Source organism: Syngnathus typhle, linkage group LG10 (genome assembly GCF_033458585.1).
Source record: "Syngnathus typhle isolate RoL2023-S1 ecotype Sweden linkage group LG10, RoL_Styp_1.0, whole genome shotgun sequence".
NCBI lineage: Eukaryota > Metazoa > Chordata > Actinopteri > Syngnathiformes > Syngnathidae > Syngnathus > Syngnathus typhle.
Genome location: NC_083747.1, coordinates 12,551,574 through 12,578,615, shown reverse-complemented (window position 1 = coordinate 12,578,615; position 27,042 = coordinate 12,551,574). Strand labels below are relative to the sequence as shown.

At 48.3% G+C, this 27,042-nt stretch overlaps 1 protein-coding gene across 7 annotated transcripts in view; it reads right to left on the bottom strand.

Annotated features, from left to right (window-relative positions):
* The window catches only part of cadm4 (cell adhesion molecule 4), a 34,177-nt gene extending 8,049 nt beyond the window's left edge, over positions 1 to 26,128 (bottom strand). For 2 of the 7 annotated variants that reach the window (XM_061289442.1, XM_061289444.1), the window contains exons 1-7: positions 25,036 to 26,122; positions 19,889 to 20,035; positions 16,880 to 17,167; positions 16,644 to 16,805; positions 15,430 to 15,520; positions 9,871 to 10,043; positions 2,273 to 2,356 (exon numbers count right to left, since the gene is read on the bottom strand). In XM_061289442.1, coding sequence (XP_061145426.1) covers positions 2,273 to 2,356; positions 9,871 to 10,043; positions 15,430 to 15,520; positions 16,644 to 16,805; positions 16,880 to 17,167; positions 19,889 to 20,035; positions 25,036 to 25,126 — 1,036 coding nt within the window. In that variant the 5' untranslated portion in view covers positions 25,127 to 26,122. Of the gene's footprint in view, positions 1 to 2,272; positions 2,357 to 9,870; positions 10,044 to 15,429; positions 15,521 to 16,643; positions 16,806 to 16,879; positions 17,168 to 19,888; positions 20,036 to 25,035 lie in introns of all 7 variants that reach the window. The other 5 variants (XM_061289441.1, XM_061289445.1, XM_061289440.1 and 2 more) reach the window with 5 other exon arrangements.
* Between the last annotated feature and the right edge of the window lie 914 nt (positions 26,129 to 27,042).

Sequence of the window (27,042 nt, the reverse complement as noted above, 5' to 3'; positions counted from 1 at the left end):
GTTACATTATCACCTCTCATCACTCCCCCAGCCGCACCCTCGCTGACAGAACGGCTGAGAAATCAGGACAGTGAATAAAGCAAGAGCGTGAAAAAAAAAAAGATTCCAACCGAGCACCTGGGAAGAGAGCGCAATGCATTTTGAATGAGGGGAATATTTGACGGAGGCGGCTCGGTGGCGCACTTGGGTAGCACGTCCGCCTCACAGTTAGGAGGGTGCGGGTTCGATTCCACCTCCGGCCCTCCCTGTGTGGAGTTTGCATGTTCTCCCCGGGCCCGCGTGGGTTTTCTCCGGGCACTCCGGTTTCCTCCCACATCCCAAAAACATGCTTGGTAGGCCGATTGAACACTCCAAATTGTCCCTAGGTGTGAGTGCGAGTGCAAATGGTTGTTTGTCTGTGTGTGCCCTGCGATTGGCTGGCAACCGGTTCAGGGTGTCCCCCGCCTACTGCCCGATGACGGCTGGGATAGGCTCCAGCACGCCCGCGACCCCAGTGGGGACTAAGCGGTACAGAAAATGGATGGGTGGATGGATGGAATATTTGACGGTGTTTTTCCACCTTCTCCTCTCGCCGCCGGCCGCCCGGGAATCGGAACCAACCACTTGAGATAAGATAAAGTAGTAAAACAGCAAGCACAATGTGCTGGCATTTGGTTTCATCGCTGGCATCTGCCTTTTTTAAGAACATTCTGCTTGCTACGAGTTGAAGCACATGCAATCTACGAGCCCTAATGGGGAACATTGAGGACACCCCAAGATTCGAATGTCGCAGGGAGCGCAGACCACCAAACTCAAATGTGTATCTGTCCTTTTTTCACTGCACAGTTCAAGCTCAGCCGTGAAACTACAAATATCATGACTCAATTTTCTCCAGTTAAATGTCATTCAAAATGTCATTCATCCGTTCCAGACAGTCAAAAACTCCATCCATTTTTTTCAACGACCGTAAGAAAGAGAAGCGAGATGAAAACAAAACAATCATTTTTAAAGAGTTCGGAAGAACAAATCCGCTAGGCGCAAGATCTAATATTTAAATGTGGCTCAGCATGAAGAGCAAAGTATTTTATTTTGTGGCATTTAATGTAAAGGTTCAAGCGCCACTGCTCTCGTTTATTTCCTTTAATCTGCCGCCGGGCGACGATCTCTGCCGGCGACGACCGCCGTAAAGCCAACGAGTTCGTTTTTCCGAGCACCGGCATCGACGAGCCGCTGTGTTAGCGCCGCAGCTTCATTTCCCGCGACTCTCTTTGACATTTACACAATCGCACGCAAGCTAGCGGGCCATAAGCGTCCACCTGCGAGGGAAGACGTTGGCAAGTAGCTGGATGGATGTGCTAAACGCACGACTGGACGCTGAACAAGCACACGCAGCAAATTGCAAAGATTCCTAACCGGCATTATCCAATTTCTCAATATTTGTGTAAAATTATTGATTGATTCTAAAGTACAACATTCAAAAGCACTTATAAACAAAATACATTGAAAGTCAAAATGAATGAATAAAATCAAATACATTACAAAAAAAAATACACACACAATTTTTTTTTTTTTTTAAAGTGAATTAAAAAAGCAGTATGCTACAGAATGTGCAGTACGAGTCCATACGCTCAAATTTTTTTAATCTACCATACACCGAGATCGTTCACGGGCATATATATATATATATATATATGTATGGCATATATATTTTTTTATCTTCGACAAAGAACAGCTACCGGTACTGCGGCTCCATTCATTTAATATGCCGAAAGTCTTTTACGAGCAGTCAGATGAGTGCCAAAGCCCTTTCTGCAGCTGTCACACTCTGCTGGGATAATATGCTCAGACATCCACCTGCATCGCTCATCCGTCTTGATCCTTTGCTGTGGTTTCTATGTTCCATTCTCTCATGGGCGGCTTTCAGGCCTTCCCATTTGTGCAGATGGCGCGCCAGGCGGCGAACTACCCATACACACACACACACATGAGCTTTATATGCACAAATGCTGAGTAGGTAAAATGTGCGGGCAGTGATAAGCGAGGAAGCGGGAGCGGTCAATTGTGTGGCGAGCTTTGGCGGGTATGCGAGCTGCTGTAAATATGCCACAAAGGAAGGTTGCAGCACAACAATGGCAACATTTGTGTGTGTGTGTGTCCACCAGAGACATAAGTGGAAGACACCAGAGGGAAACAAAGATGAGAAGCCCACCAGAGACAAAAGTGGAAGACACCAGAGGAGAACAAAATTGAGATGAAGGTCAGCAGTTTTTAAAAAAAAATGCTGGTGCGTTACCTATGGGGTCCAGCGGGAGGGGTGGGGTGATGTTGGGATGGGAAACGGGAGTGAGAAGGGCCATGCTTGGGGGTGAGACATTATCTATGCACACACATGGACACACACACGGGGACAAAATACATGACGACATAATAAACACGTAGTATGTGAGGTCACAAATTGTGCTTCGGCATGATGATGATGCAAGTATTGTCCAACCGCTTGAGACACACGACAGATGTTGGAATCAATTTTGAGGCCACAAAGCCCGACCGAAACGCGCCGGCACACTGGCGACATTGCAACAACGGGCCGGAGAGACGCAGGCATCGTCCATGACAGATGCCTTTCCCATCAAAACAACAAAATGCGAGTATTGTCTCGTTTCCAAGCCAGGCACCCCGAGAGCTATGAAAGTCGATATCAGTGTCAAAACAATAGCTGACATTCGGCGAGAGGGGGCACAATGGACAAAAACATGAGAAACCTCAAACCTTACCTGTGAATTGCGGTAGGGTGGGTAAATTCTGGGCTACATTTATTTCCAAAACCGTTTCCGAAGCCAAACGGAGAGCGTTGGAATTAACCCCCGCCCCCAAGCTGCATAGCAACATGCAGCAGTGTACTTTCTAGTCGGGAGTTAATTTATTGTTAAGTACTGGGCTGTCTCTCCTCTCTTTCTCCCGCCGGCCCTGAGATCATCAATCTCTTTCTGCACTCGTCTCTTGTCAGCACTAACGCTTGCAGCCGTCCTCCCTCCTCATCCTCCTGCGTCACATTTTCATTCTTAAAAACAAATGTACACTTTGTCATGCTAAAGTGTTTGATGTGAAAAGGAACGCAGTAAAGAGCAGAGGAGTAAATAGGTGCTTTGACGCGACTGCGTGTGCACGTTGGACACACCAGTGCAAAGGCCGAGATTAATGATCAAGGTTGTAGCGCTAATTAACTGGACGCAGATTAATTCCTTTTAGCACCGGTGACCTAATCATTTTTCTTTCCCACCAGTTAAAGCTTTTCTGTGCGTCCTTGGACGTTGCTTCCCCGTCCGTCTCTCTTCAGCTTAATTAAGGAGAATGCTCGGCAAGCTGTCGTGTTCTTCTGCCTCGTATTGTTCCGCGTTAAAGGCGTGCGGCTGCCAATCAGGCGCGTGCCAGCCATGGATGCAGCGGCACTCGGCGATAATGACGTCTCACTCGCTCGAGGATACTGCATCTGACATTTTGGATCGAGTGCTTCATTCAGCCGCTGCCCCGCGTGCCACCTGCACGTCTGCGACCCCACACAAAACAGACAGTTTTAAAGAATGGAAGTCCAGAGGTCAAATTAGTCGATTGCGGGGGAGCCACACGGCAGTTGTTTCAGTCCATTGCTTTTCTCAATTTTTATTAATGAATTAACAACAATTAGCGAACTTCGAAGCGTCAGAAACCAGGATTTGCAGACGGTAAGTAGTCCTTAATGTCACAAAAACAAAACACATGCTATTTGTTTACGAATGAGCCAAAACTGAACAGACCAAGTTTAAGAAAGCAAACTCTGGCCAGATGGGCTGCACTGAATTGAGACACCCTTATGGGAAAGCATGACGGAATCGGTCACTGTTGCCATTACGTTTCGCCGGCGGGAGTTTTCGTGAAATTGCGTTTTTTTTTTTTCTCCAATCCAATTATCCCATTGGCTCATTACAATGGCCAAAGAGACCCGAACTAATCCCCAGTCGCGTCATATTCCTCGCCATCTTTTCTGCTCTTGCACGGCGCTCGTCTTCTCTCTAAATAGCCTTTTCAGAATCTTTGCCGTCTCCCCGGACGTTTGTCAAATTAAAATAACAAAACTAATGCATACATGGCGACTCCCCGGATGACAACGCTTCAATCCGGAGGGCGTGTGAGGTCAGTAAACATGTTGACGAGCACAGAGACAATCTCGGTTTTATGCCTGCGGGATATTTTAACGACGTCGGTTCATAACAACACAAAATGAGGGAATCGTCTTTATAAAAATTGCCTTTCTTCCCTCAAGAAAGTCAAATTGGAAAACCAATTGGAAGACACATTAAAGGTGCACTGGCCACAAAGAATAAAAGGCAACCTCTGTTTTTTATGCACAAACGCCGGTCTGCATGCAGCTCGCATACAGTCCGTCCATATAATGGCTCGTATCCCGCCCCCAATTCAATTCTAATGGGCTTTTATTGGCTTGGCCATCCATCTGAGTGCAGCAGCTCTGTTCAATTACATAAAGGAGCCCTTCGGGCTTTTCGTCACACAATCAGCACATTCTCTGACCGACGGCCACCGCGCACACATGCGGTGTTGCGTTCAACGCGTAAACGTACAGAATCGTGTTTTGTTCCCAACAACAGTCGCACAGAAAGGAAACAATTGAAGATGGCTCTGTTTGTGTGTGTGTGTTTTTGTGTGTAATATGTTTTTCGGTGTGTGTATGTGCGTGTTTGTGTTCACTGAGTAGAAGCTTCATTAAGTACACGGGCTGGAACTAATGAGGTCAAATACAGGAGCTCGTTCTGAAATTCAGCCTTCACCGTTAATGTAAAAATATGATTATTATTCGAGTTGCAGTTTGCACTGGCGCAGAACTGTGCCGCATTGTGGAAAACTCTTTCTATATTGTGTGGTTACCTTAAAGCGCAATAGAAAAGCGGTAGCGTTACTTGTTATTTGATTTATGCCCGATGGGAATGCATGTGATGAGTGGTGCTCACAATTGGCAAGATGCAGGGAGGGGAAAAAACACGTAGGAGGCAGCAGTAAAATCACTGCTTCTTTGCAGAGGATGCCCGTGTGTCGTTTAGGGTGCCTCGCCCGTTTTAGAACAACTGCAAAGTCTCCGATTCTCACAATGAGCAACAATCACATTGCTTTGGCTCTTTAAGCAACACATATTTAAACAGATGCAAACAGATAATTGAAGACTCGGAGGTATGTATAATTTATCCTCGGCCAAGAATGAATGCCATATTTTTCAATTTGATTTAATTATCGCATTACTGTATGTTTTAAAAATAAAACTATTTTATTCACATTTTTTGCGGGACTGGAACAAAGGTCGTTTCCATTCATTTCAATGAGAAAAGATGATTTGAGATTATCTAGTGATACGTGGAAGATATCAAATTTGTATGTATCTCAAGGCTTCTCTATATCCTAGAAAACAAAATAAAACAATAAATGATCTAGTAATTAATGCATGGGGATGGCTGCACACCAGCCCAACTGCAGAGCAGCTCCGTCAAAGCGCCCTCGTCTCTTTCCGTTTGGCAGTGCTCACCTTTTCTTCTGCGTCTGTGAGATTTAATCTCCCATTTTCCCTTCATGAGGTGACAGCGCCGCAGGCAGCTGCCCATAAATTGGCCGCCGCCTTTCGCCCGCAGTTTAACGCCGGCCGCAGACGGCCACTATTTCACTTTCTCGGTCGTTCTCGCTAACTTTGAAATAAATAACGAGCGTGGAGGGAGATGAGAAAGAACACCTGCAGTCTCACTGCACCTGCAAGCAAACGTCTCGCTCTCCCTTTTTCTCCCCATCTTCAAGTCCCCTCCCGGCCCCTGCCTCTCCACTCCTCCTCCAGCGCAACCGAGGATTTCCTCTAGGGCAGAATCAGGCAACTTTTAAATGATAACAGGGGCCACAATTTTTTTTCATTGCTATTGGGGGGGCACAAAAATAGCTTCTTCAAACTCCTTTCTGCTCTTCAAACAAACTGTCAACGCTTCTTGTGGAAACAAGAGCAAAGAAATGCAAAATGCTATCATCGCTTTCGAGATCATTCATGTCGTGGCCACGTAAGTTGAAATCTTTTATGGCTTTAAATTCAACAAACAGTTTCCCATTTTACTTGAAATAGACAATTTTCATCTGCCATCTAGTGGCGAACACGCTTATTGCAACTCAAAGCTGCTCAGCTATCGTAATCATTTTCTGCTCCAAAAATGAATCGGGGGCCACTCCAAGTGTGGCCGCCATCCCTGCTCTGGGGATTCAATTCAAGTGACACGCGTTAACCTACGATTCACCTCCGTCACCCCCTCCCCCTCCCCCTTGTACTTTCTTCACCCCCTGCCTTCCTCCACAAGAGCTCGCCGCCAGCGCTAAAGGGATTGAACTGCAGGTGAACCGAGAAGGGGTGAGGGTGGGGCTGCCGGTGAGGTGATAAACGCTCGAAAGGCCGTGGGACTTGGAGTCACGGGAGGAAGGCGAAGTGGACGGAAGGTGAAAATGAGGTGAGGAGTCACGGGTGGAGGCAATGGAGACGGAAGGCTCCAAGTGACGTTTCAAGTGAGAATGCATCATTCTTACAACCGCAATGCTCTTTCGGAAGATGCGAAGAAGGCTTTCCGTCACGCTCGCATAGCAGGGGCCTTTTTCTTCCCAGGAGAGTGGAGGGAAAAGTACACTTTTTAGGCGACATCTTTGCAAAAATAGACTTTGTTTACTTGCTAATTGGGGGGAATCATAAACAATTGTTAGTAAAAAATAAAATGACTCAAAACAATTATTTGATTATTGCTCAATTAATTAAGTTTGACAGCTCTAGACTTTCAACAATGATTTAAGATATGAAGGATTTACATTATAATTATGATTATTATGACATTAGGATTAAATTCCCTTTAAACAGAGTCATCAGACTTTTACAAGTGGATGTCTTGTAATCCTTTTGTTTCTCTCTGCATCGCCAGCTCATTCTCTCTCTGTATTACATGAAAAAATACTTTTTGGAAAAGAGAAAAAAAAATCCCCTCCCGCCCTTCCTGCAGAATGTGAGCTGGCGGCCATTTTTGTCTGCTTTCTTGTTTATGCTCCCATAAATGATGAGTAGCGGCTCCTGCTTGCATGTAAATCTCAGCCTTTAATTTACAGCCACTGGACTCGGTGGGCTTGAGCTATCTTATTTCACACTTTATGACTTTTCCAACACTGAGCGAGTCTTCTCCAGCCGTCTCGGGCAGTCAGAAGAGGGCCGCGGGGATTTGGGCAAAGAGCCGTAACTTTCCCGCCGCCATCCAATCGGAGAAGCCTTCATTCGGTGCACCTTGTTAACACCTTCCGCGTATTTTACGCCCTCTTCCCTTGAGTCCTGCGGGCTTCTGCTCTTTCTTTTCTTTTTTTTTTACTGCAGCTGGTCTCTGTCTTTACAAGTGTGGGATAAAACTGCTCATCTCGAACCATTTGATTCCTGCTCGGGCGCCCTCTGCCAAGGACAAGAAACGGCAAAGACGCTCAAGCCAGACATTGTAAAATGAACGTACCCCTTGCTTGCCCTGCCCCCCTCCCCACCTGAAAGGAGCTTTTAGAAAGTGGAAGGCTTGACGCTCTGTCCACCTTCCCTGGCTTCCATTTCGGTCTGATCATCATGCGTGAAAGCTTTGCTATTTATCATCCCTAATTCTCGTTCGCTGGCTGGAGTCCATCTCACAGAGTCATTCAGTGCCATCATGAGAGGCCCTAGCCGCCAGCTAGCTTACGGATGCCTTGCACCGAAACGAGCACGGCCCTCCAATAAGTCACCACCTCACAAAAGAAAGTTCCACAACGTCCGACCTCTGTTATGAACATAAAAGTTTGAGCCGCACGTAATCTCTCCAATATCAACTATTAGCCATTTCAATTACAATGAGCCCGTTTGATCTCCCAACCTTCACAAAAGCGCACTTTTAACGTCCGTCTGACTTTCTGCAAGATGTGAATGGTGAAGTGTGTCATTGAGAGGTCCATAACTAATGAGCAACTCATCCCCACAGCACTTTGTCAAATATGCACGATGTTTTTGAGCGAAATACAGAATTAAACCTCAAACGGATACAAACGCAATGCAAGAGTCGGAACTCAATATATACGTGTTAAAAAATTGAAAAACTGGTTTAGCAAACATATTCTTTTTGTCCTTTGAAGCTATTTAACAGTTCCCCAAGGCTCTGTTCTCTCGTTACTAAAAAAGACATTCACAATTGGATTCATTCATCTGGAAACTGAGAATAAGATTGAATTGGCTGCAGAATTTCACCTTCAACTACCTTCACAAAGTTTTTACCGTTTTTCTCCCATCTGCACGAAATTCAAAAGCACTTTTGAGTCTTGCTTGGATTGGTACAACGGCTGAATGAAGTACAATGCGCGAGAAGAATGTGCCTGCCGGCTGAGTACGACACATCCCCAAGTAGAGCGAAGCAGACGGCACGGCGGCTGGAAAACTGGAGGAGCCGCGGCTTATGTCATCTATTTGATCATATCGGCGGAATCAAATTAATGAAGTGTACGTGGCTCCCACATGGAGATGACAAATGATGAAATGAAAGCAAAGGAAAAGGCAGTGTGGCTGAGGCGGCATCAAAGCTCAACATGTCTAACCTTCTCGGGCAAGAGTGGGAGGCTGGAGTCAAAGCGGGTTGAGGCGACACCTTTCATCTTGTCACTGTTGCCACCCCCAGCGCTTGTGGAAGGCCTCCATTATGTGTGGCGTTTGATGCCAAGCCTGTGTGTGTGTGTGTGTGTGTGTGTGTGTGTGTGTGTGTGTGGGAGAGCATGTTGGGTAGATGAGGAGCGGCGCCAAGCTGAAAATGTTCCACAGGCTCTTTTTGCCCTCGATTGCTTCGAATGTGTTAGGTGCCGCCGGTGACACGGACAGCCAGCAGGGGGCAGGCTAGCTGAAATCGGAGAGCCGGGGCTACACACTTGAGTGCGTTTCTCTTTTTTTTAATCTTAGAAAGTAAACAGTTTTAGATAATGACGGAGTCTTTTTGATATAATTTGATAAAAGGCAGTGTAACCGTTTTTTTTTTTTTAAATAAAAGTCAGTGGCAGGGAATGAGTTAATCACATCTCTGCGTCAAATATAAAAAATTGAAAAAATGCTCTACCTGGAGGAGTCGCCATCATGTAACACTACCGAGCCACAAAATGGGCGATCCTTCTGTAGAAATCCAACACAAATTACTCATCTGTTCTCACTTTTTCACCCCCTCCCCGAGAATCCACATGAAAAGACGCCCACCACGACTCTCCTTTTCTTGAAAACAACAGATGATACTGCACGCGTCAACATCATCATCACCTTTGAGCCTCGCCGCCGTCTATTCAGGTCAGCCCTCATGAAGAATTCAGTCAGCGGTGAATCTGAAAACTTCTGAAAGGCAAGCAACCAAAATCTGCCTCCCCCGTGACCCCACCCTCCTCTGTGACTCCAACAGATGTTTGGTTGTTGTCATCATGTAAAATGGAACAGACTCGTAAATGCATACGCATTTCTGCCTTTTTGTCTTGTTCTTTGATTGCTCTGTGTTGGCTTTTCTTCATATGAAAAGAAACAAGCAAGTCACAAAAGAAGACCCAAACAGCAATAATCTGACTGGAGAGTCAAAAACGTTTAGCAGGATGTTCCCGCTGTGAAACAAATAAAGAAAAGCAAATAAAACTGAAAGACAGCGGCGGGATTTTAATACGTCTATTGTCCCGCATGGAGAATCGACACAATAGCGGCAAGAAAGGATCAATACAAATAGCATGGAAACACAATGACACACAATGAAAAAACGGCCTATTGTACGGACGGGCTCGCAATCACGGCGTCAGATTTGAACACGGCGGACTGACCGTAGACCAGCAGGGTGTAGTGATCGGCGGCTCGCCCGTAGTTGTTCTGCGCCTGACACAAGTACGTGCCGTTGTGCGACTGGCTCAGGCGGGAAATCTGAAAGGTGGGCCCGGAGATCTCAGCCCGCTCGGGCAAGGTGTCGTTGATCTTGGACCACTGGATGGCCCTCGGCCTGCAGGGGAAGGTGACAGGACACTTTGAAATAACAAAAAAAGTCAAACTGTCTAAATTTTAGGAGCATTTTTTGCAAGGTTTGTATTTCAAAATAAAAAGGATAGCAATGTTCATTATGAGTTAACTCACCGATAACATGTATTGATACCACGAGTGCTCTTTCTTCATAAAATGTACCCTAAGTACTCCTGTGAAAACAGGCTCAACCTTTCACTTGAGCAGCTAGCATTTTAGCATTCAGAGATTCGAACCAAAAACCTCTTGAGTGAGAGGCTGATGCGCTGCCTGCCTCTCATTTTCCTATCCGGAAAAAAAAAATTTAGTAACTGTAATGATCTTAGGTTAGATGCCGACCTCTGCTAACCAAAACAGCAGCACCTACTGCAAACTGCCTGCGATTAATCAAGTGTCACGAGAGTGTGTGTGTTCCATCAGCGCACAGGGCGTGTGATGCGTCAGTGCAGTAGTGTTGGAGTAGTAGTGCCTGTAGTTTGTGCATGCTGCATGCTGCCTCTGCTTGCCACTTTTCTGCTTTCAGCTACCGCCACCGGCTAGCCCTCTGTTTCCGGGGGTGAAAAGAGGAGCCGAGTGTGTAAGTCTCCTCAGCCGGTACACAGCCTCTCCATTGCCAAGACTTGCACACGCCTCCTCGTGGCCACACACGGTAACTGGCACCTTGCGGTCCCAGGCTAAGTTGTGCAGGATCTCGGAGCAGCAGTGGGCCCCAGAGATGTGGCATGTAGGCCCACCGGTGTGTGGACACGCCCTACTGCCCATCAACCACTGTCCCGGCTGTGGGTAAACAGCTCCAGCTATGGGTAAATAGTGAAGACCTCAACGGTGGACCAGGCGGAGGATGATGGCTGACCTGAGGGGTGGCGTCACAACGGCTGGGAAGGCGGATGAAGGCTGCAGCAGAAAAGGGTCACCAGTCGTCTTGGTCTCCTTGCCACTGGACTCTGACCCCGATCTGTCAAGGACAGTGTGGTGACTGTCTGTGCACCAGTCTCCCCACTTTAAACAAAGTCACGCACAGGCGTCTTTTTCAGGGAATCCACCTTACATCCCGGATTAAAGTCCTGTGGCGACCAGTAAGTGGCAACGGGGGCAGGATTGTGAAGTCTGGAAGCCCCTAGTCACAAGCTGGCACATCAGGCGGTGGATGTTAGATGATCGTTGGGCTCCTGGACCGAGGCAGATAGAGCTCTTCGGTAGCTGCATCCACGACTGAGCAGCCCTTTTTAGGATCCACTCTGCTCACCCCTGATGGGGAAGGGGCTAGAAAAGGTGCCCTAAACATAGCCTGCCTCAAACCTCCCGACTGGATTACCGCGTTCAGAGGGATCACCAATATGCGGTCGAAACCACAAAAACATGAATTTTGGAGCATGGAATGTGCGCACACTAATGGACAGTGTAACCAGTGATAGGCCGGAGAGGAGAACCGCCATCATTGCCAGGGAACTGAGAAGATGCCGGATTGACATAGCTGCTCTTTCAGAAACCCGGCGGGCAGAGGAAGGTCATCTGAAGGAGGAAAAGGGTGGATACACTTTCTTTTGGAAAGGAAAGGCCACAGATGAGCCTAGGATCCATGGGGTTGGTTTTGCCATCAAGAACCAACTGATCAGTCAGCTCTCTGAACTCCCTGTGGGAATCAGTGAGCGCCTGATGACCCTCCGTCTGGTGCTGGTCAACAACCAGACGGCAACAGTTCTTAGTGCTTATGCACCTACCCTTGCTTCCGATGAGGACAAAAAAGAGGCCTTCTATGCCTGTCTGGATGATGTATTGTCAAAAATCCCCAAAGAGGACAAGATTATTATACTGGGAGATTTCAATGCCAGAGTGGGCCGGGACCACCACCTCTGGAAGGGCACCATTGGAAAGGAAGGCATTGGAAACATCAACTCCAACGGGGTTTTGCTTCTTAGCAAATGTGCTCAATATGACCTTACCATCACAAATACCATCTTTCGCCAGAAGAACAAACTCAAGGGTTCATGGAGACACCCTCGCTCTAAACAATGGCATCTTATTGACTATGTCATTGTCAGAGCCAGGGATCAGCGCGACGTGACCATCACAAAAGCCATGATGGATTCAGAGGCCTGCTGGACAGATCACCGCCTGATACGATCCACGATGTCCATCAGACTCAAGAGGAAGAGGAGACTCCAAAAGAAGCTGAGCCGGCAGAGACTAAACCTCGAGGCCCTGAACAACACTGCCACCCTGCAGCTGTTTCAGGCCTCTCTTGGAGAAAGCCTCATTCAGGAATACCCTGAGGACATCGAAAAACACTGGAGCCTGCTCAAGTCTTCCATCCTCGACACCTGCCGTGCCACTCTCGGGTACAAGGCCAGAAAGCATCAGGACTGGTTTGATGAGAACGACACAGAGATAGAACAGCTCATCTCCAAGAAAAGGGAAACCTTTCGTGTCTGGCAAAATGACATCACCTGCACAGCAAAGAGACAGGCCCACTCCAAAGCCAAGGCTGACGTCCAGAGCCGGGTGAGACAGATTAAAAACTCCTGGTGGACAGAAAGGGCACTGGAAATCCAGAGTTTGGCAGACTCTGGTGACACCAGAGGCTTTTTCAGCGCTACTAAGGCTGTCTACGGCCCAAGCCATCGCGGCCAAAACCCCCTACGCTCTAAAGACGGGCAGGAGCTGTTGAAGGACAATGAGTCCATAAACAACCGGTGGAGAGAGCACTTTCAGGAACTCCTCAACCGTGACAGCACAACTCAGTCAGATTTCCTCAGTCACATCCCTCAGAGTCCCATCAGGGAAGACATGGGTGAACCTCCCACTTTAGTAGAGGTCCAAGATGCCATCAGGAGCCTGAAGAACAACAAGGCCTCTGGGCCAGATGGGATCCCAGCTGAGGTCCTAAAGGAAGGTGGACTAGAGCTCCAGCGCCACCTCCATTCCCTCTTTCTGAAGGTCTGGGAAAAAGAAGTACTCCCCTCGGAGCACAGGGATGCTCTGATAGTGACCATTTTCAAGAAAGGGGACAAAGCGGATTGCGGAAACTATAGGGGCATCTCGCTCCTTTCAACAGTTGGCAAAGTACTTGCTCGTGTTCTTGCCAATCGCCTACTGCCACTGTCTGAGGAAATTCTCCCAGAATCGCAGTGCGGTTTTCGCCCATCTAGAGGCACTGCAGACATGATTTTTACAGCACGCCAACTCCAGGAGAAATGCCGTGAGCATAAACAGCCTTTGTTCATGGCTTTCATAGACCTTACAAAAGCCTTTGACACGGTGGATCGCCAGGCCCTATGGAGCATCCTTCTGAGGTATGGTTGCCCGGACAAATACGTCAGAATACTGCGTTTATTACATGACGGAATGACAGCCACAGTGCTCAATAACAGCTCTTTGACTGAGCCTTTCACTGTAGAGACAGGGGTCAAACAGGGATGCATTATTGCACCCACCCTGTTCTCTGTCTTCATTGCCGCCATACTCCACCTCATCAACAAAGAACTACCACACGGAATCCCAATATGGTACAGGACTGATGGCAGGCTCTTCAACCTTAACAGGTTCAAAGCCAAAACCAAGATCAGAACCACCACGGTCGTGGAGCTCCAGTATGCAGACGATAATGTCATAGCAGCACACTCTGCAGAAGACCTCCAGGGCATCCTGAACTCCTTTGCTAAGGCATACAGAGCCCTGGGTCTGACCGTGAACATCAAGAAGACCCAGGTGCTACATCAACCCCCACCCAACCAGCCATCTACTCCGCCCATCATAAATGTGGACAACACTGCACTTGATTATGTTCACCATTTCCCCTACCTCGGCTGTTTTCTCTCCTCCAAAGCGGACATTGACTCCGAGGTCAACCATCGCCTGAGCTGTGCCAGTGGAGCGTATGCCAGACTCCGGAAAAGAGTCTTCGAAGACCGAGACCTCCGGGTTGACACCAAGCTCCTGGTTTACAAAGCTGTGGTTCTCCCCACCTTACTTTACGGGGCAGAGTCATGGACAACCTACAGCAGGCACCTAAGAGCTCTTGAACAACACCACCAGAGAACCTTGAGGAAAATACTCCGGATCAAATGGGAGGACAGACGCACAAACATCAGCGTTCTGGAGGAAGCCAGGATACCGAGCATCACCACCTTAATAATGCAGCACCAACTCCGATGGACAGGACATCTCATCCGCATGGCTGACACCCGCCTCCCCAAACAGATGTTATACTCCCAGCTGGAGAGAGGTCCGCGAGCCCCGGGCGGGCAAAAGAAACGTTTTAAGGACAACCTCAAGACCAATCTCAAGAAATTCCAAATAACATCTCGGGACTGGGAGCGCATCGCCTTGAACAGGAACTGCTGGAGGGCAGCGGTGCAAGAAGGTGCAGCACATCACGAAAAGGAACTCCGCCGTGTCGCAGAAACCAAACGACAACTCCGAAAGGAAAGACAAAAACTGGCTCCAGCACGACCACAACCCACCGCCACTTTCCCCTGCCCACACTGCACAAAAATATGTGGATCCCGGATCGGCCTCTACGCCCACCTGCGGACCCACAAGTAGACGACCCTGAAAAGAAGACCGTCATACTCGTTCCGAGTGACTGCCGATGATGATGTCACGAGATAGTCAGATGTGACGTGACAATGAGAAAATTACACCGTTGGCGGAGAAATGTCGACTCGATTGCATCCAATGTGCGTACTCGAGCTACACACACGGACGCGCAAAGAGATCTCGGCACACGCGGGCGCACACGCACGCGGGAGGTGTGAGGATTACAGCAACACCCTGCCGAACAAAGCCGCGCCTGGCTGCGTGTCATGGCTTGCGCTGGCATGCACAGATTGCAGCCAAAGCTCCAATCCCTCACAAAGTTTAATTAAACTTTGCCGATTTGGCCGCGCGCACACACATGCCAGAAAAACTTTTTCGGTCTAATCACGACACTTCAGTCGGGTCACCAAAAAAGACATGTGACACCTGACATGCATGCAACTAAAATGAAGCCAGTCAAGCAGAATGACATCACTGTCCTCTTCTAATTCCTCAACACCTAATTGGTCTTTAAAACTTGACAGGGATTGAACGGGTTGTCACTGAGGGTTGTAATGGGTGTGTGTGTGTGTGTAACAGGCCGCCCGCCTATCACACACTTGCAACGAGCTTCTGTTGCAGCTTAAGCCAAGGCTTTAAGTCAATACGCCGATCACGGCCAGTCCCAAAGGCACAGCAGCCTCCTCTCAAGTGTCACGGCGGGCCGGGCCACAAGAGTAATTATTTGAACATTAGTGCCTAAAGTTCATTAATGGCACCTTGGACAAGGAGTCAAGGCAAAACTGGAGTTTGCTGGATCCACGTGCTACGGCGCACTGGGGAGAACTTACAGAGGGTTGGCGACCACCGAGCAGGACAGGCTCAGCGAGTCGCCCTCTCGCAAGATGCCGGTGGGAGGGACGATCCTCACGGTCGGCGCGACTGCGAGGAAAGAAAATAAAAAAAGGAAAAGTGAGAACAAGGTAAACAAAATGCAGCTTGCGTCTTTGCCGTCAGTTTCCACAGCGACGGCCTGACAAGCAACAAGCAAAGATGTTGTGCTATTCCCTATTTCGATAATAAATATTGTTTATCATGGAGCGACATGAAATACTATCAATGCATATTTGCATTCACTGGTAAACACACACACACACTGGCCTTAGAGACAACTCCCTGCTGTTGTTTCTAGGCTTTTTTTGTGTGTCAAAACATACTGTGCAGCTCCTCTCTCAGCTTGACAGTGCAGCAGTAATATTCAAAGTTCTTTGCAGGGGACAAAGAACCTTTGCCTGGGCTGTGAGCTATGTCGGATGCTTTCCGGCAACCTTTATCATCTCGCTTCGTGTATTTGTTTTCCTGCTTGAATTTTTTTTTTATTGATCCTAGAAAATAATCCTGAGTCACAGTAAAACTGCTTGGCCCACTGTGCATCACGACATCCGACCTACAAAATAAATGTCAAGCACGGCAGATCAAAAAATTGCATTAGAGGGACTCTAAAAGCAACTTATAGATATGAATGGAGGCCTTCTTGTCTGGCATTCGGAATTTATGAACACACATGTACAATTTGCCTTGATATAATGAGAGTGTGTAATTATTCAAAGCCGATTATTGATTGTCTGATGTTATGAGCGTTTCAACCGCAGAGGAAAGCTCCCCGCTCGACAACGTCCCTACGAATCGGCTTTTAATGAGAGCCGCTTGGGCGCAGACGATCCCGCCTTGCCTTTGAACTGGCTACATTGTAACCACCACAAACGAGGCATCCGAGCTTGACACAAATGACCATCGGTGGCGGCGTCGCAACGCAAATGAGCGAATCGATGCTTTGAAAGAGAACATTGTCAAAATGGTCGGCAACATCAATGTTCAATTCAAAATAATTCAAGAGAAATGCAAAAAGCAAAATATGCGAGCTCTCCGACATACGTATTATATCCATCCGACAGGGTGGACATCTCTGTTAGCAACGACTGATCACAGGGTGGATAGCACCGACTGATCACAGGGTGGATCTTATAGATTTCAGAAGCAAACTGTCTGCTGTGGCCAAACTCACAGAAGACATCCAGGCGGTAATGTCGGATTCTCTTTTGGTTGGTCAGCGCCGGGTGGAGCGCCTCGCAGCTCAAAGCCGCCCCGTTGTCCTTCCTCTCCACCGGGATGCGGATGGTGCTGGACACGCTGACCGTCTTGCCGTTGTCCTGCTGTGAGACCACGCCTGTCGGAGAGCCGAGAGCGCCTTCACGTACAACGTGTAAAAACACGACACGGTCCGCCGGAGCTTTTACCTACCTGGAATCTCGCGGCCGTTGCGCATCCAGCGCAGGGCGGCGGCGGGCTTGCTGCGCGCCGACACGCAGCTGAGCTCCACCTCGCCGCCCTCCACCGCCTCCTGCTTGACCTCCACTGCCGGCGTCTCCGGGGGCACCAGGACGGCCAGAGTGGCCACCTGGTGGTGCGTGGCGTCCGTGTAGAGCTGGCAGAAGTAGCCGCCCTCGTCCGAGACGCTCACGTTGGTCAGTGTGATGCGCACCAGCCGTGGCGTGAACAACACCATCTGAAAGCGGTCGTCCTTCAGGGCTGGACCACCGAGAGGCAAATTATTAATTACAATAGCAAGGAACTTGGAAAGTCATCAGTCGGTGGAATTAGCGGCTCACTTTCAATGTCTTTTTGATCGATTTGTCAACTTTTTGGGGTGAATCAACACCTTTTCGGAAAGTTGGAAGCAGGTTAAACGGCGCCATTGAAGGCGGAACAATGGGAAAACAAGGCGCCGATAAAAGAAAATTAGAGGCGGCAAATTTGCAACAATTTTCTTTTTGTTGGGCAGACGACAAAAAGCGGCTGGCAACGACAAAAGGCGAGCGGCAGTGGCTCGATGACGACAGTCACGTAAATACCTTGGGATGATTGGATATTGACAGCTCCATCTTGCCCCCCACCCCTACCCGCCTTTATTTCAGCTTCGGGGGACAGCGTCTCCCGCCGCGCCGCCGCCGAGCATTCTTCGCAGCCGCATTCGTCACGCCGCCGCCAACATGAACATATTGCTTTTTGTATGCGCGAGAAGAAGCCGGGGCAAGGAAAATAAACTAATCAAGCTTGGTAATGTGGCAGGCGAAGAGACGCAAAATAATACAGAAATGGAGACCAAGAGGATGGACTATTTCAACCAAGCGCTTCACTTGGGCGGCAAACAATGTTTCCAAGTTCTGGGAGCGTCCAAACGGAGAAGACCAAGGACCCAGGACACACCAAGAGGTCCACTCACGTCCAAGATGAGGCCGAGCATTAAGTGCAGGACACGAGAATAAATGTAGCGCACATCCTGACAGTGAAGTTTCTTTTTTTGTTACACTGAGGTGGACCTAAGTGGACGACTTGCTGGAAACGCAGCAGTTGTTAGCAAAAAGCTAAATGGCAACTAAATGTCACACTCCCGCCCGAGTCAGCGTCGGTCTTTCCGGTCGGGCCTCATTTGCATGCTGAGTAGTGTCCGTTCGGTCGGCTTCGCCACGTTGCGGCAGCCATTTGCCCTCCCGTCTCATAAAATTTGGAAACGAAAGAAGCGTCACAGCCGCTGCTCGCTAGCTGGCTTGTAAAGTAGGAGGTGTAATTTAACGCTCTTATTTGGACAGTTAAGCACACTCGACGGCCCGCAGCGCGGTGCGGCAGATGGACGGCCGGACAGCCTGCGGCGGACTCGTTGGGATGCCTTTCACGTCGCTGGCAAACTTCCCCAACGAGGCTCGTTGGCGAGCATAACCGCGATCATTTCCCGTCAGCCCCTCGTTATCCGTTCCCTCGCTTCACCTTCGCCGACCCGCTTCTTAAATCCTTTAGCGGCCTTCCTTGCTTCGACGAGGCTTTGCTCTCCGAAGGCTACGAGTCCACCCGCTCACCGGCGGCTCAGCTCCCCTTAAACTCTCATGTTGAGGTTTACCCAAAAAGTGCCTTGTCAACTTCACGGACAGGATGCTAAATATCAACAAGTCAGAGGCGCCGGTGCAACACGTGTAATTGTGGAAGATTAGCGGAAGCGAGAAGTGTCCATTCGGGCCGTCAGAGGGTTTTAATGTCTGGCATTCATGTTCTCGCGCTGAGAGTCTTCAGCGTTAATTCACTTAACAGCCGCATTACCGGCAAGGACGTGGAGCCACTTACCCCAACCACGCTACAAGCACTTGAATGAGACACAAATTGGGAGAGAGCAAGAATATGAAAACACCCAGAAATGCGATACGTTGCCAAGAATTGCGCGTTGAATGAAAACGTTTTCTCCTTGTTTCCCATACAAAGTGCTAAGAGTGCTAAAAAAAATTAACACATGCTCCAGTAGATGGGCTTACGAGGGACAGTTTGCATGGTTTGTTAGCATTAAGCTAAAACAGGTTTAACAACACTGCAAAATGTGCCCAAGATAACGACGCGACGTAACATAACCATGCAATAACGTACTAAATCAAGGTCATTCACTTCGATTTTTAAAATGTGAAAGGTGAGCGAAAGATTAGGGTTCGGCCGCAATGTGATGGAACAGCACAAAACATGCAACCATTCAAGAGAAACTCACGAATATACATTCATTTGGCAATTCAATTACTTCTCCGCATTAAACATTAAAAACCCTTTCAAGAAAGATCACGCAATATAAAGATTTGTCCGAAATTTCGCCTCAAGCCGAAATGACAAACGCAAATGGTGATACAAATCTGGTCAGTTTGGGGATGAAAGATGATTTTAACAGAAATAATATACCAAATGACATTTAATGCGAACGGCGGGTAACGCGCGAGGCACTGCGGGCCTCCAGCTTGGATCATCATTTTGCCCATGCACGTCCGCAGTGGCTCAGAGGCGACATTAGCTTGCTGAGAAGAAGTGATTAAAGGGGAAAAGCGCTGTTTACCGAGCCCGGGGCTCTTGACGGAATCCAACAGCGGTCACATAACAATTTGAGCATAACAGCAAGGCCGCGTTCTAATAAAGAGCCGCGGCGCTTCCTCAACTCATCATCGCGGGTTAACGGCGCAGCCGCCGTCCTTTGAAAAGCACTCGCGTCGTTTGGCTGGCTGCGAAATAAAACAGTCACCTCAATTAACTCGTTGCTTATCTTTGTAATGAGGGAAAAAGTGAAGCCATTTGCGATGTGCACGCACTCGAGCGCAGACCTGCTATTTGTTTCAACTGCTAAAAAAGTGAAAAAGAAATTGCGGGGCAATGTATTTTACCAATGCAGCGACTCGATGTGACGCAACCACTCGGAGCGTGACCTGACAGAGCATAACAAAGACGCACCCCGCGTGCCGTTGAAGAAGAGCGTCTGCCGACGCGGGTTCTGGATGACCACAATGGATCCGTCGTAGTTCTGGAGGCGGCAGGAAATCTGGGCTGTCCCGCCCTCTAGGACCGTGACGTTCTCCGCCTGCACCGCCTGGCAACATGCTAGAAGAGAAGACAGACAAGAGCAAGAATAAGTTCACTGTCCACTCCCTTCTATTTCAACGGAGCCTTTGACAAATAAAATCGCTCATGTGCGGTTAAAAATATGATATGGAACGGTGATTCTTCAATACTGTTCTAATGTCCGTTAAAGTTCGTCGTGACTTTGCTGCGAAAGGAAAACGCCAGTCGTCGTGTGACAACTGTTCATCGATACGATGCCAGCTATTTCTAGGCAGCCCGTTTGTGACAGACGGCATTACGAATGCCGGCAAATTATCGCACCTGGATGCATATGAAAAGGTTCCGGCAATTTCTTTTTATAAAGTAGAGTAACAGCAGCACTGGTTAATTACGGTTTGAAAATGATTTGTGCACGCCCAGATAAATAAAAATGGATACTACATGCTTTTCATCAGAGGAATGTTTGTGAGTGGTCTGCAATCCGCTGACATTTCCAAACGTCGACAATTTTCTTTAGCATTTGAACAAGGGTATTTTTGTTCAGCGAATGATCACGCCCGCTAGTGATTTGCAAGCGCGGTGAAAGCTTGTGTGATGTAAAAATGAAACAACATTTCATGAAAAGATGGAGAGCAGACTGCCACCATTCCTTTTCCGCTCTCATGAGCAAAACTAGATGCCGCAGTTTCAAGATACAAAAGGATAGCCATCTAGTATTTTTTAGTATTTTTATTTATCAAACACAGGGAAATAAATGATTCTAATTGGGACTTAAGAGGGTTTGCGAATCAATCAAAGAGGCTTTGTTTATTTCAAGAGGAGAAACACAACACCACAAATCAAATTGTTCACGCAAACAAATATTTCTTAAACTCGCCTGTCAGACAAAGATCACAAGGTGACCGGATATACGGAATAAACAAAGCGCATGAATGAAGAGAGGCGACGTTTCACCCAAACACAGGTGCGGCGCGGAGGCGGGGCTACGTATGCGCTCCGAGCAGGAAACGCAATCAGACGCTCATAGAAAGCGACGGATGGGGGTTCAATAATGCAGCTGGTGGCATCGGAGGCTGGCGGCGGGTAATATATAAGTGACATGCCTCGCGCCGGCGTGGCTAAAAGCAGCTGGCACAGCACTTTAGTTTAACAAGCGGCGCTTCCAAATCAAACATCATGAGTTTGTGATCAGGCGCAGCGATAGATGGAGCGCCAGCGAAGAGAAGAAGAAGGAAAGATGGAGGGAAGCGGCCCATACGACACAGGCTATTAATCTGACCTCCCATGAAATGCGCCCCTCTCACAAAATACTGCACAAGCCAAAAAGAGAACGTCAATGTGGTTCTCCCTCCGGCCCAGTGGGGGCGGTATTTCACCCTGTCTGAAATGCCGCCAAAAAACGTCTTTCTTGACAGCGGCAATACAAACACAAAAGTTCTTTCCTGCGGGTAATAACCAGTGCACGTCACTCAATAGAACCTCAGCCAAGGCAAAATAATTTTTAATCAGCAGCACGCTGAAGGATAAATGCAGCTATTATTCTTCACACCCTGACAAATTAAGCAAAGCAGGGATGGAAGATGACAAAAAGATTCAAAATGGTTCATTGCAAAACAGATACAACTCAACAACGATGAAATATTATATATTTGGCTTTCAAATCGAATAACTCGTATCTCAAGTATTTGCTCACAAGTCAAAACAAAATGCTCCACCAAACTGATTGGCTAGCTTATAGTTAGCGAATATCTCTATGTATCTATAAAAGTCTGCTCAAGATGTGTTATTTATATCTGCAGTATTTGTGCACGGCTATCTCTGGAGCCGATGCTGCAGGATATTGCATACATCGGCATCTAGTACAGCGGCTTGTATAATGTTATTTTTATTTCCTTATTGGAGCCTCTGCATGTTAACAAGCTCATTCCTTCAGGCTGTGCAGTCAAATCTATTGGCGGGGCAAAATCAAATGCATGGGATTTTCCAAAGCACAGAAGGGAAGAAATAACTAGGGCGTTCCAGGAACCTGGCAAAATGTCAGCTCTCCGACTCGGACAAAATACTGGGCTAACTCATATGACGCGCGGGTAACGATACGAGTCGTATCACGATACAACCATCAGTTGAAACATCTGTGGGAAGAAAACCAGATGAGACAAGGTGTCAAAGCACTACTTTTCCACCTGACAGAGCGATGGCCTCTCCAAATGGAGCGCTTTAAATCATTTCAACATAGCTATTTGCCCTAAACTGCCACCAGATGGCGCCAAAGTGATATTAAGCCCCATTTAATAAAATCTTCAGCACAGCCAATAGCGGACTTGTAGAAGTGGCTTACACAATGATGATGCTGCAGGATGATGGAGGGATGCTGAGATGTGGAAGCGGCCTGGGGGGGATTTGGGCGGTGGCCAGCTGGCCCGTTCAGTGTCAGTAAATTTTAGAAGCCGTCTCCTGAGTTAGCCAGCTGAGTGACCGCCTCGCCTGGTTCCCTCCTTGAGAGTGCGCCAACATAAGAGATGTGCTGCGTCAGAGCGTCCCAAATGAACCCTTCAGGAAGGGAGGGGGGGCGGGGGGTTGCACCCCACTCCCCCACTACCGGCGCTACCTTTCTATTCATTATCTCTCATTATCTTTCCACTGGAGGCTGGCCAGGAGCTCGTGTCGCCTCGGCGGGCGGGCCGAGGATTTACAAGAGAATCGATGCAGAGGGGACGACAATGCGCGCCCCTTTGTGTTATTACCGCTCTTAATTTCAAACAATAGCAGAGCCTGGTCAGACCCATGTAGGGGGGGGGTTCCATCCAAAGGGCCAATTTTCCTGTCATCCCTTGAGTCAGCGAAGCGAGCCAAGCCAACACTTTAGTGGCAGGAGCGCAAAAATGAAGGCTTGCTCCAGGTTAATGACAGTTTACATCTTTTTCATGCAGGCAGCACGGCACAGCCTCATCTCCCATCGAAAATTATTATGCCATCGCACATCTCATTTTCCTTCCTTTGGGGAGACTCTGCCAATCAAATGCAGAGCAAAGAAAGGTGTCGGAAAGTGTGTGTGAGGGGGGGGGGGCTCCCTCTATAAATAAAACATCACCCTTAACACATTTTTCATTCTTTTGTCGTACTCTCGGCTCTCCTCAACGCCACCCAACCCACCGACCAGAACCGCACTTTTAGCGCAGAATTTCCTCCATTAAAGGCATCTAAAAACATGTTGTGGTCAAACGTATTGGGACAGCTAGCTTGGAAGTGGAGTTAGGTAAACGTGGGTCCAAAATTGACAAGCACAAAGAATTAACAACAATTCATATTGCAAAAGCAGAGACGCCTTCCTATGGGTCCCACATTTTATTTCGCACCTTCCTCTCCCTAGCTGGTTCATTTCTGGTGCAAGTGAGGGACCAAGTGGGCATCATTGCCTGCCTGCCTGCCTTGTGCTCACGCTAAACGTGATTTGTTCTGCAGCTCAAGTCTGTGGCATAATCGCCGCGCTCGCACAGCGAGCCGGGAGAGCGGAAGGAAGGAGCACAGAGGAGCGAACGGGACAAGAGGACGGAACAAAACGAGTGTATTTCTGCCTTCTTTTTTCCCAGCCCATCCCGCTTTCATCTTCATGCTCTGCGCTGGCCTCGTAACGCAGCTCTCCTCTCGCCCCCCCCATCTTAATCTGCAACAAGCACAACCTCTCTAAACACTCAGACTCCAGCAAGACAGCAAAGCGAATCAGCTGAATCAAATTGTTTCTGCTCACGTGTGACTAAAAGCATTTTCTTTTAGTCGCTCTCCTAAATTGCATCAGTCCTCCCCAAGTTTGAATCTGCATTGGGTCAGTTCTTGCGTGGGTTCTCTCCAACTTCCTTTACCGGAACTCGCCCACACGTGTGACTGACATCCAGTCCAGCCCAGAGCCTTCCGCTTGGGAGCGATTCCAACTCACCCCGAAAGTCCGAACCGGATAATCAGCGGTCAATGGATGAATGTGTGGACTTTGGACCCACTTGACATCAATGGTATTACAGCACTAACATTGTTTGGTCGCATTCCCCGAATGCCATTGCACAAATCGAGTTCTGTTCACGTTTGAAGGGCAAACACAAAGCTGGCATTTTTGCCAACAAACGAGCTTCGGCACGCACGTAGCGCCCGACGCCTGCCGTGGCTCCATCTATACAATGCCAGACAATGTCCTTCTGTTGATTGCATTTGCTCACAGCACACTAGCAAACTATAAAGGTCACAAAAAATAAAAACAGGTAGGCCTCAGTGAAGAATTTCTTGTTATGTTTTTTGCTGTTTGTGCTCCAGTCTCTTGCTTTCAGGGTTATAGCACCGTGCTATGGTTCGTTAGCATTGAGCTAAACCAACAAAGATAGAATATCTGTAGGACATAAATAATAATGATCTCTTGCGAGAAATTTGAGTTTTGAATAGCTGTCTTTAGTGATGCCCCAGCTGAGGGCTTTGACACTTGGTTACCTACCAAATCAATATGTGAACATCTGTGACCAAGGGGTATAATAGCTAATAGGGTGTAAAATTTAATCTGCGGCACCAAAATGAAACGCTCACCCCAGTCGACGGGTGATTAGCACAAACAGCCGAGCGCGCCCGGGTTTCATCTCGGTTTTGACCGGGCCCGTGTCGCATTTGCGTGCTATGAATGTTGTTGGTGTCTGTTGGTTTAAAAAAGAAAGTAAAAAAGATTAAGTGCAGGACTTGAGCCCAAAAGTTTTTCCACTCCACCAAAATGTAATTGGAATGATAGCAACTACTTGTCTGGAAAAAAAATAAAATAAAATTGATGAACTTTATCAATACCTGCTGCAGAGCAACATTCATAGCCAAGCAAATAAAAGTTCGGCCGGCGGTAATTACACATTGGCCGCTCCAGTACGAGCCAGGCCTTACTACGGATCGAAGACGTACGTGCCAGCATTACGTGGCCGCTTCCCCCGGCCCGTTTGCCGCATAATGACCCCTTGCAGAATCAATAGCGCTCGTCTATTCCAATAGGGACGCATGTGTGTGCGTGTGAAACTTACGAGCTAAGCCCAGAAGGAGCGGGACCAGGACCAGGGCCAGCGACAGGGGGGCCAGGCGGCGGCAGAAGACAGAGCTCCGAACGGGCGTCATTGTGATTTGATGCGCACTTTGGAATCAATGGCTCCTCTCTGAGCCTGCCCGCTCTGCTGTAGACTAACAAGTCGACGCACAAAAAAAGCAACAAATTCACGAATTTACACTCAGCAGCACTGCCGCGCTCACAAAAAGTAGCTCGCCAGGAGGTGAGCGAGGCGCTTTGATGCTTAGTACGCGTCCAAACAATGTCAAAGTGACACAGCTGCGCCAACTGAATTTTGTTGTGTGGTTTTTTTTTTTTTATGCCATCAAACGCAACTCTTGACTCGAAATGGCACTTCAGCCTGTGCTGAGATGGCAGTGTGCAACATTCTGGCGGAGGCCGGAAGAATCTGGGCCGCGAGCCCCGTTTTTCCAATGGAGGTCTGCAAGGGTCTCGCCGTTGCTTTGAGGCGCTAACGTCTCTTGAGACACGGCGTCTCGCCGCGGCTCATTTGCGGAGAGTGCAAGGTTAAAGCAAATCCGATTCGGGGCGGAAGAGCAGAAATCTCTGGAGCAGACCGTTCCGAGTTTGTCTTGTAAAACAGCAGGTGGAATAAACCTCAGACGGATGACGGCCGCAAATACCACGAGCTCAAACTGACCACAACCTGCAAAATGGTCGAGCTCACTTGTAAAATGCTGAGTCGCAAGAAAAGCAAAACTTCAAACGGATCCCTTCAAATAGTCAAGCCGATCTTGCTTCCTATCCGCCGGTCCATGCGGCGAATGGCGTCTTGGCTGTACTTTTGGCCCGTTAATATCCAAACGCAGCGATATTCCTGACGTCGCAGCTCATCGTATCCATCTGGCCGTTATCTGCCTGGCGACTTGTTTATATAACCCCGGCCGGCCTCGAATCCACGTGCCAGCGTGGGCTCGGCATCTGCATATTTTGCATACTGTTGTGAAGGTTGAAGTGTCGACGGTGTGTGTTTGCGACCATGCAACAATGCTCGCCTTTCAGGTCGGCAAACAGTGGCGCCGTGTGTGCGCGTCCGACCGAGTGTCCAGTGTTGACTGAAGCTGGGCGCCAATCGGCCACTGTTTAGCCCTTTCACTCTTTTTGCCCACAGAGGCGTCAACAGTGCCTCTTTCTGTCGGACGCCGGCAGGGATGCGCGCCGTCCGCAGCTGACAACAAACAGCCTCATTTGTGTGGTGGGCTGTCTCCAAAACTCAAAGTTCAGCATTATAGTGAGACCCTCTTCATCGTGGGAGTTACAGTCCCTAGGCACCCATCATTGTTGGAAATCGATGACTTAGAGACCCCTACAGTCGTATTTGTCGATGTTTCTCCCATTTTATATCACTTTACAATGTCTAATTTCGCTTCCATGGTGATGGCCTTCCTTTTCTTGCTTGGGAGCCATAATGAAAGGCAAACAATAATGCCGTCTTCCTCGGTCCACAGCCTTTCTTGTGGTGTGTTCTTTCGGCGCGCGTTACGAATCTTCCAACGGCTTTACGACACTAACGGTGCAAAACCGCTCAGAAAAAAATATTTTAAATATCCATCCATCTATCTTCTGAACCGCTTGTCCCCACGGAGGTCTCAGGCATGCTGGAGCCTATCCCAGCAGTCATTGGGCAGTAGGCGGGTGACACCCTGAACTGGTCGCCAGCCAATTCCAGGGCACACCGAGACAGACAACCATCTGCATTCACACCTACGGGCAATTTGGAATGCTCAATCAGCCTTCCATGCATGAGGCTCCCATCTCTAGGAGGTGGGAGGTTTCTCTGAGGAAACCCACGCAGGCACGGGGAGAACATACAAACTCCACACAGGGAGGGCCGGAAGTGGAATCGAGCCCGCACCCTCCAAACTGTGAGGCGGACGTGCTAACCAGTGCTCCACCGAGCCGCCCGGCTTTAAATATATGAGATGAAATACAGAAAAATAATACAAATAAAATAACAATCTATGAG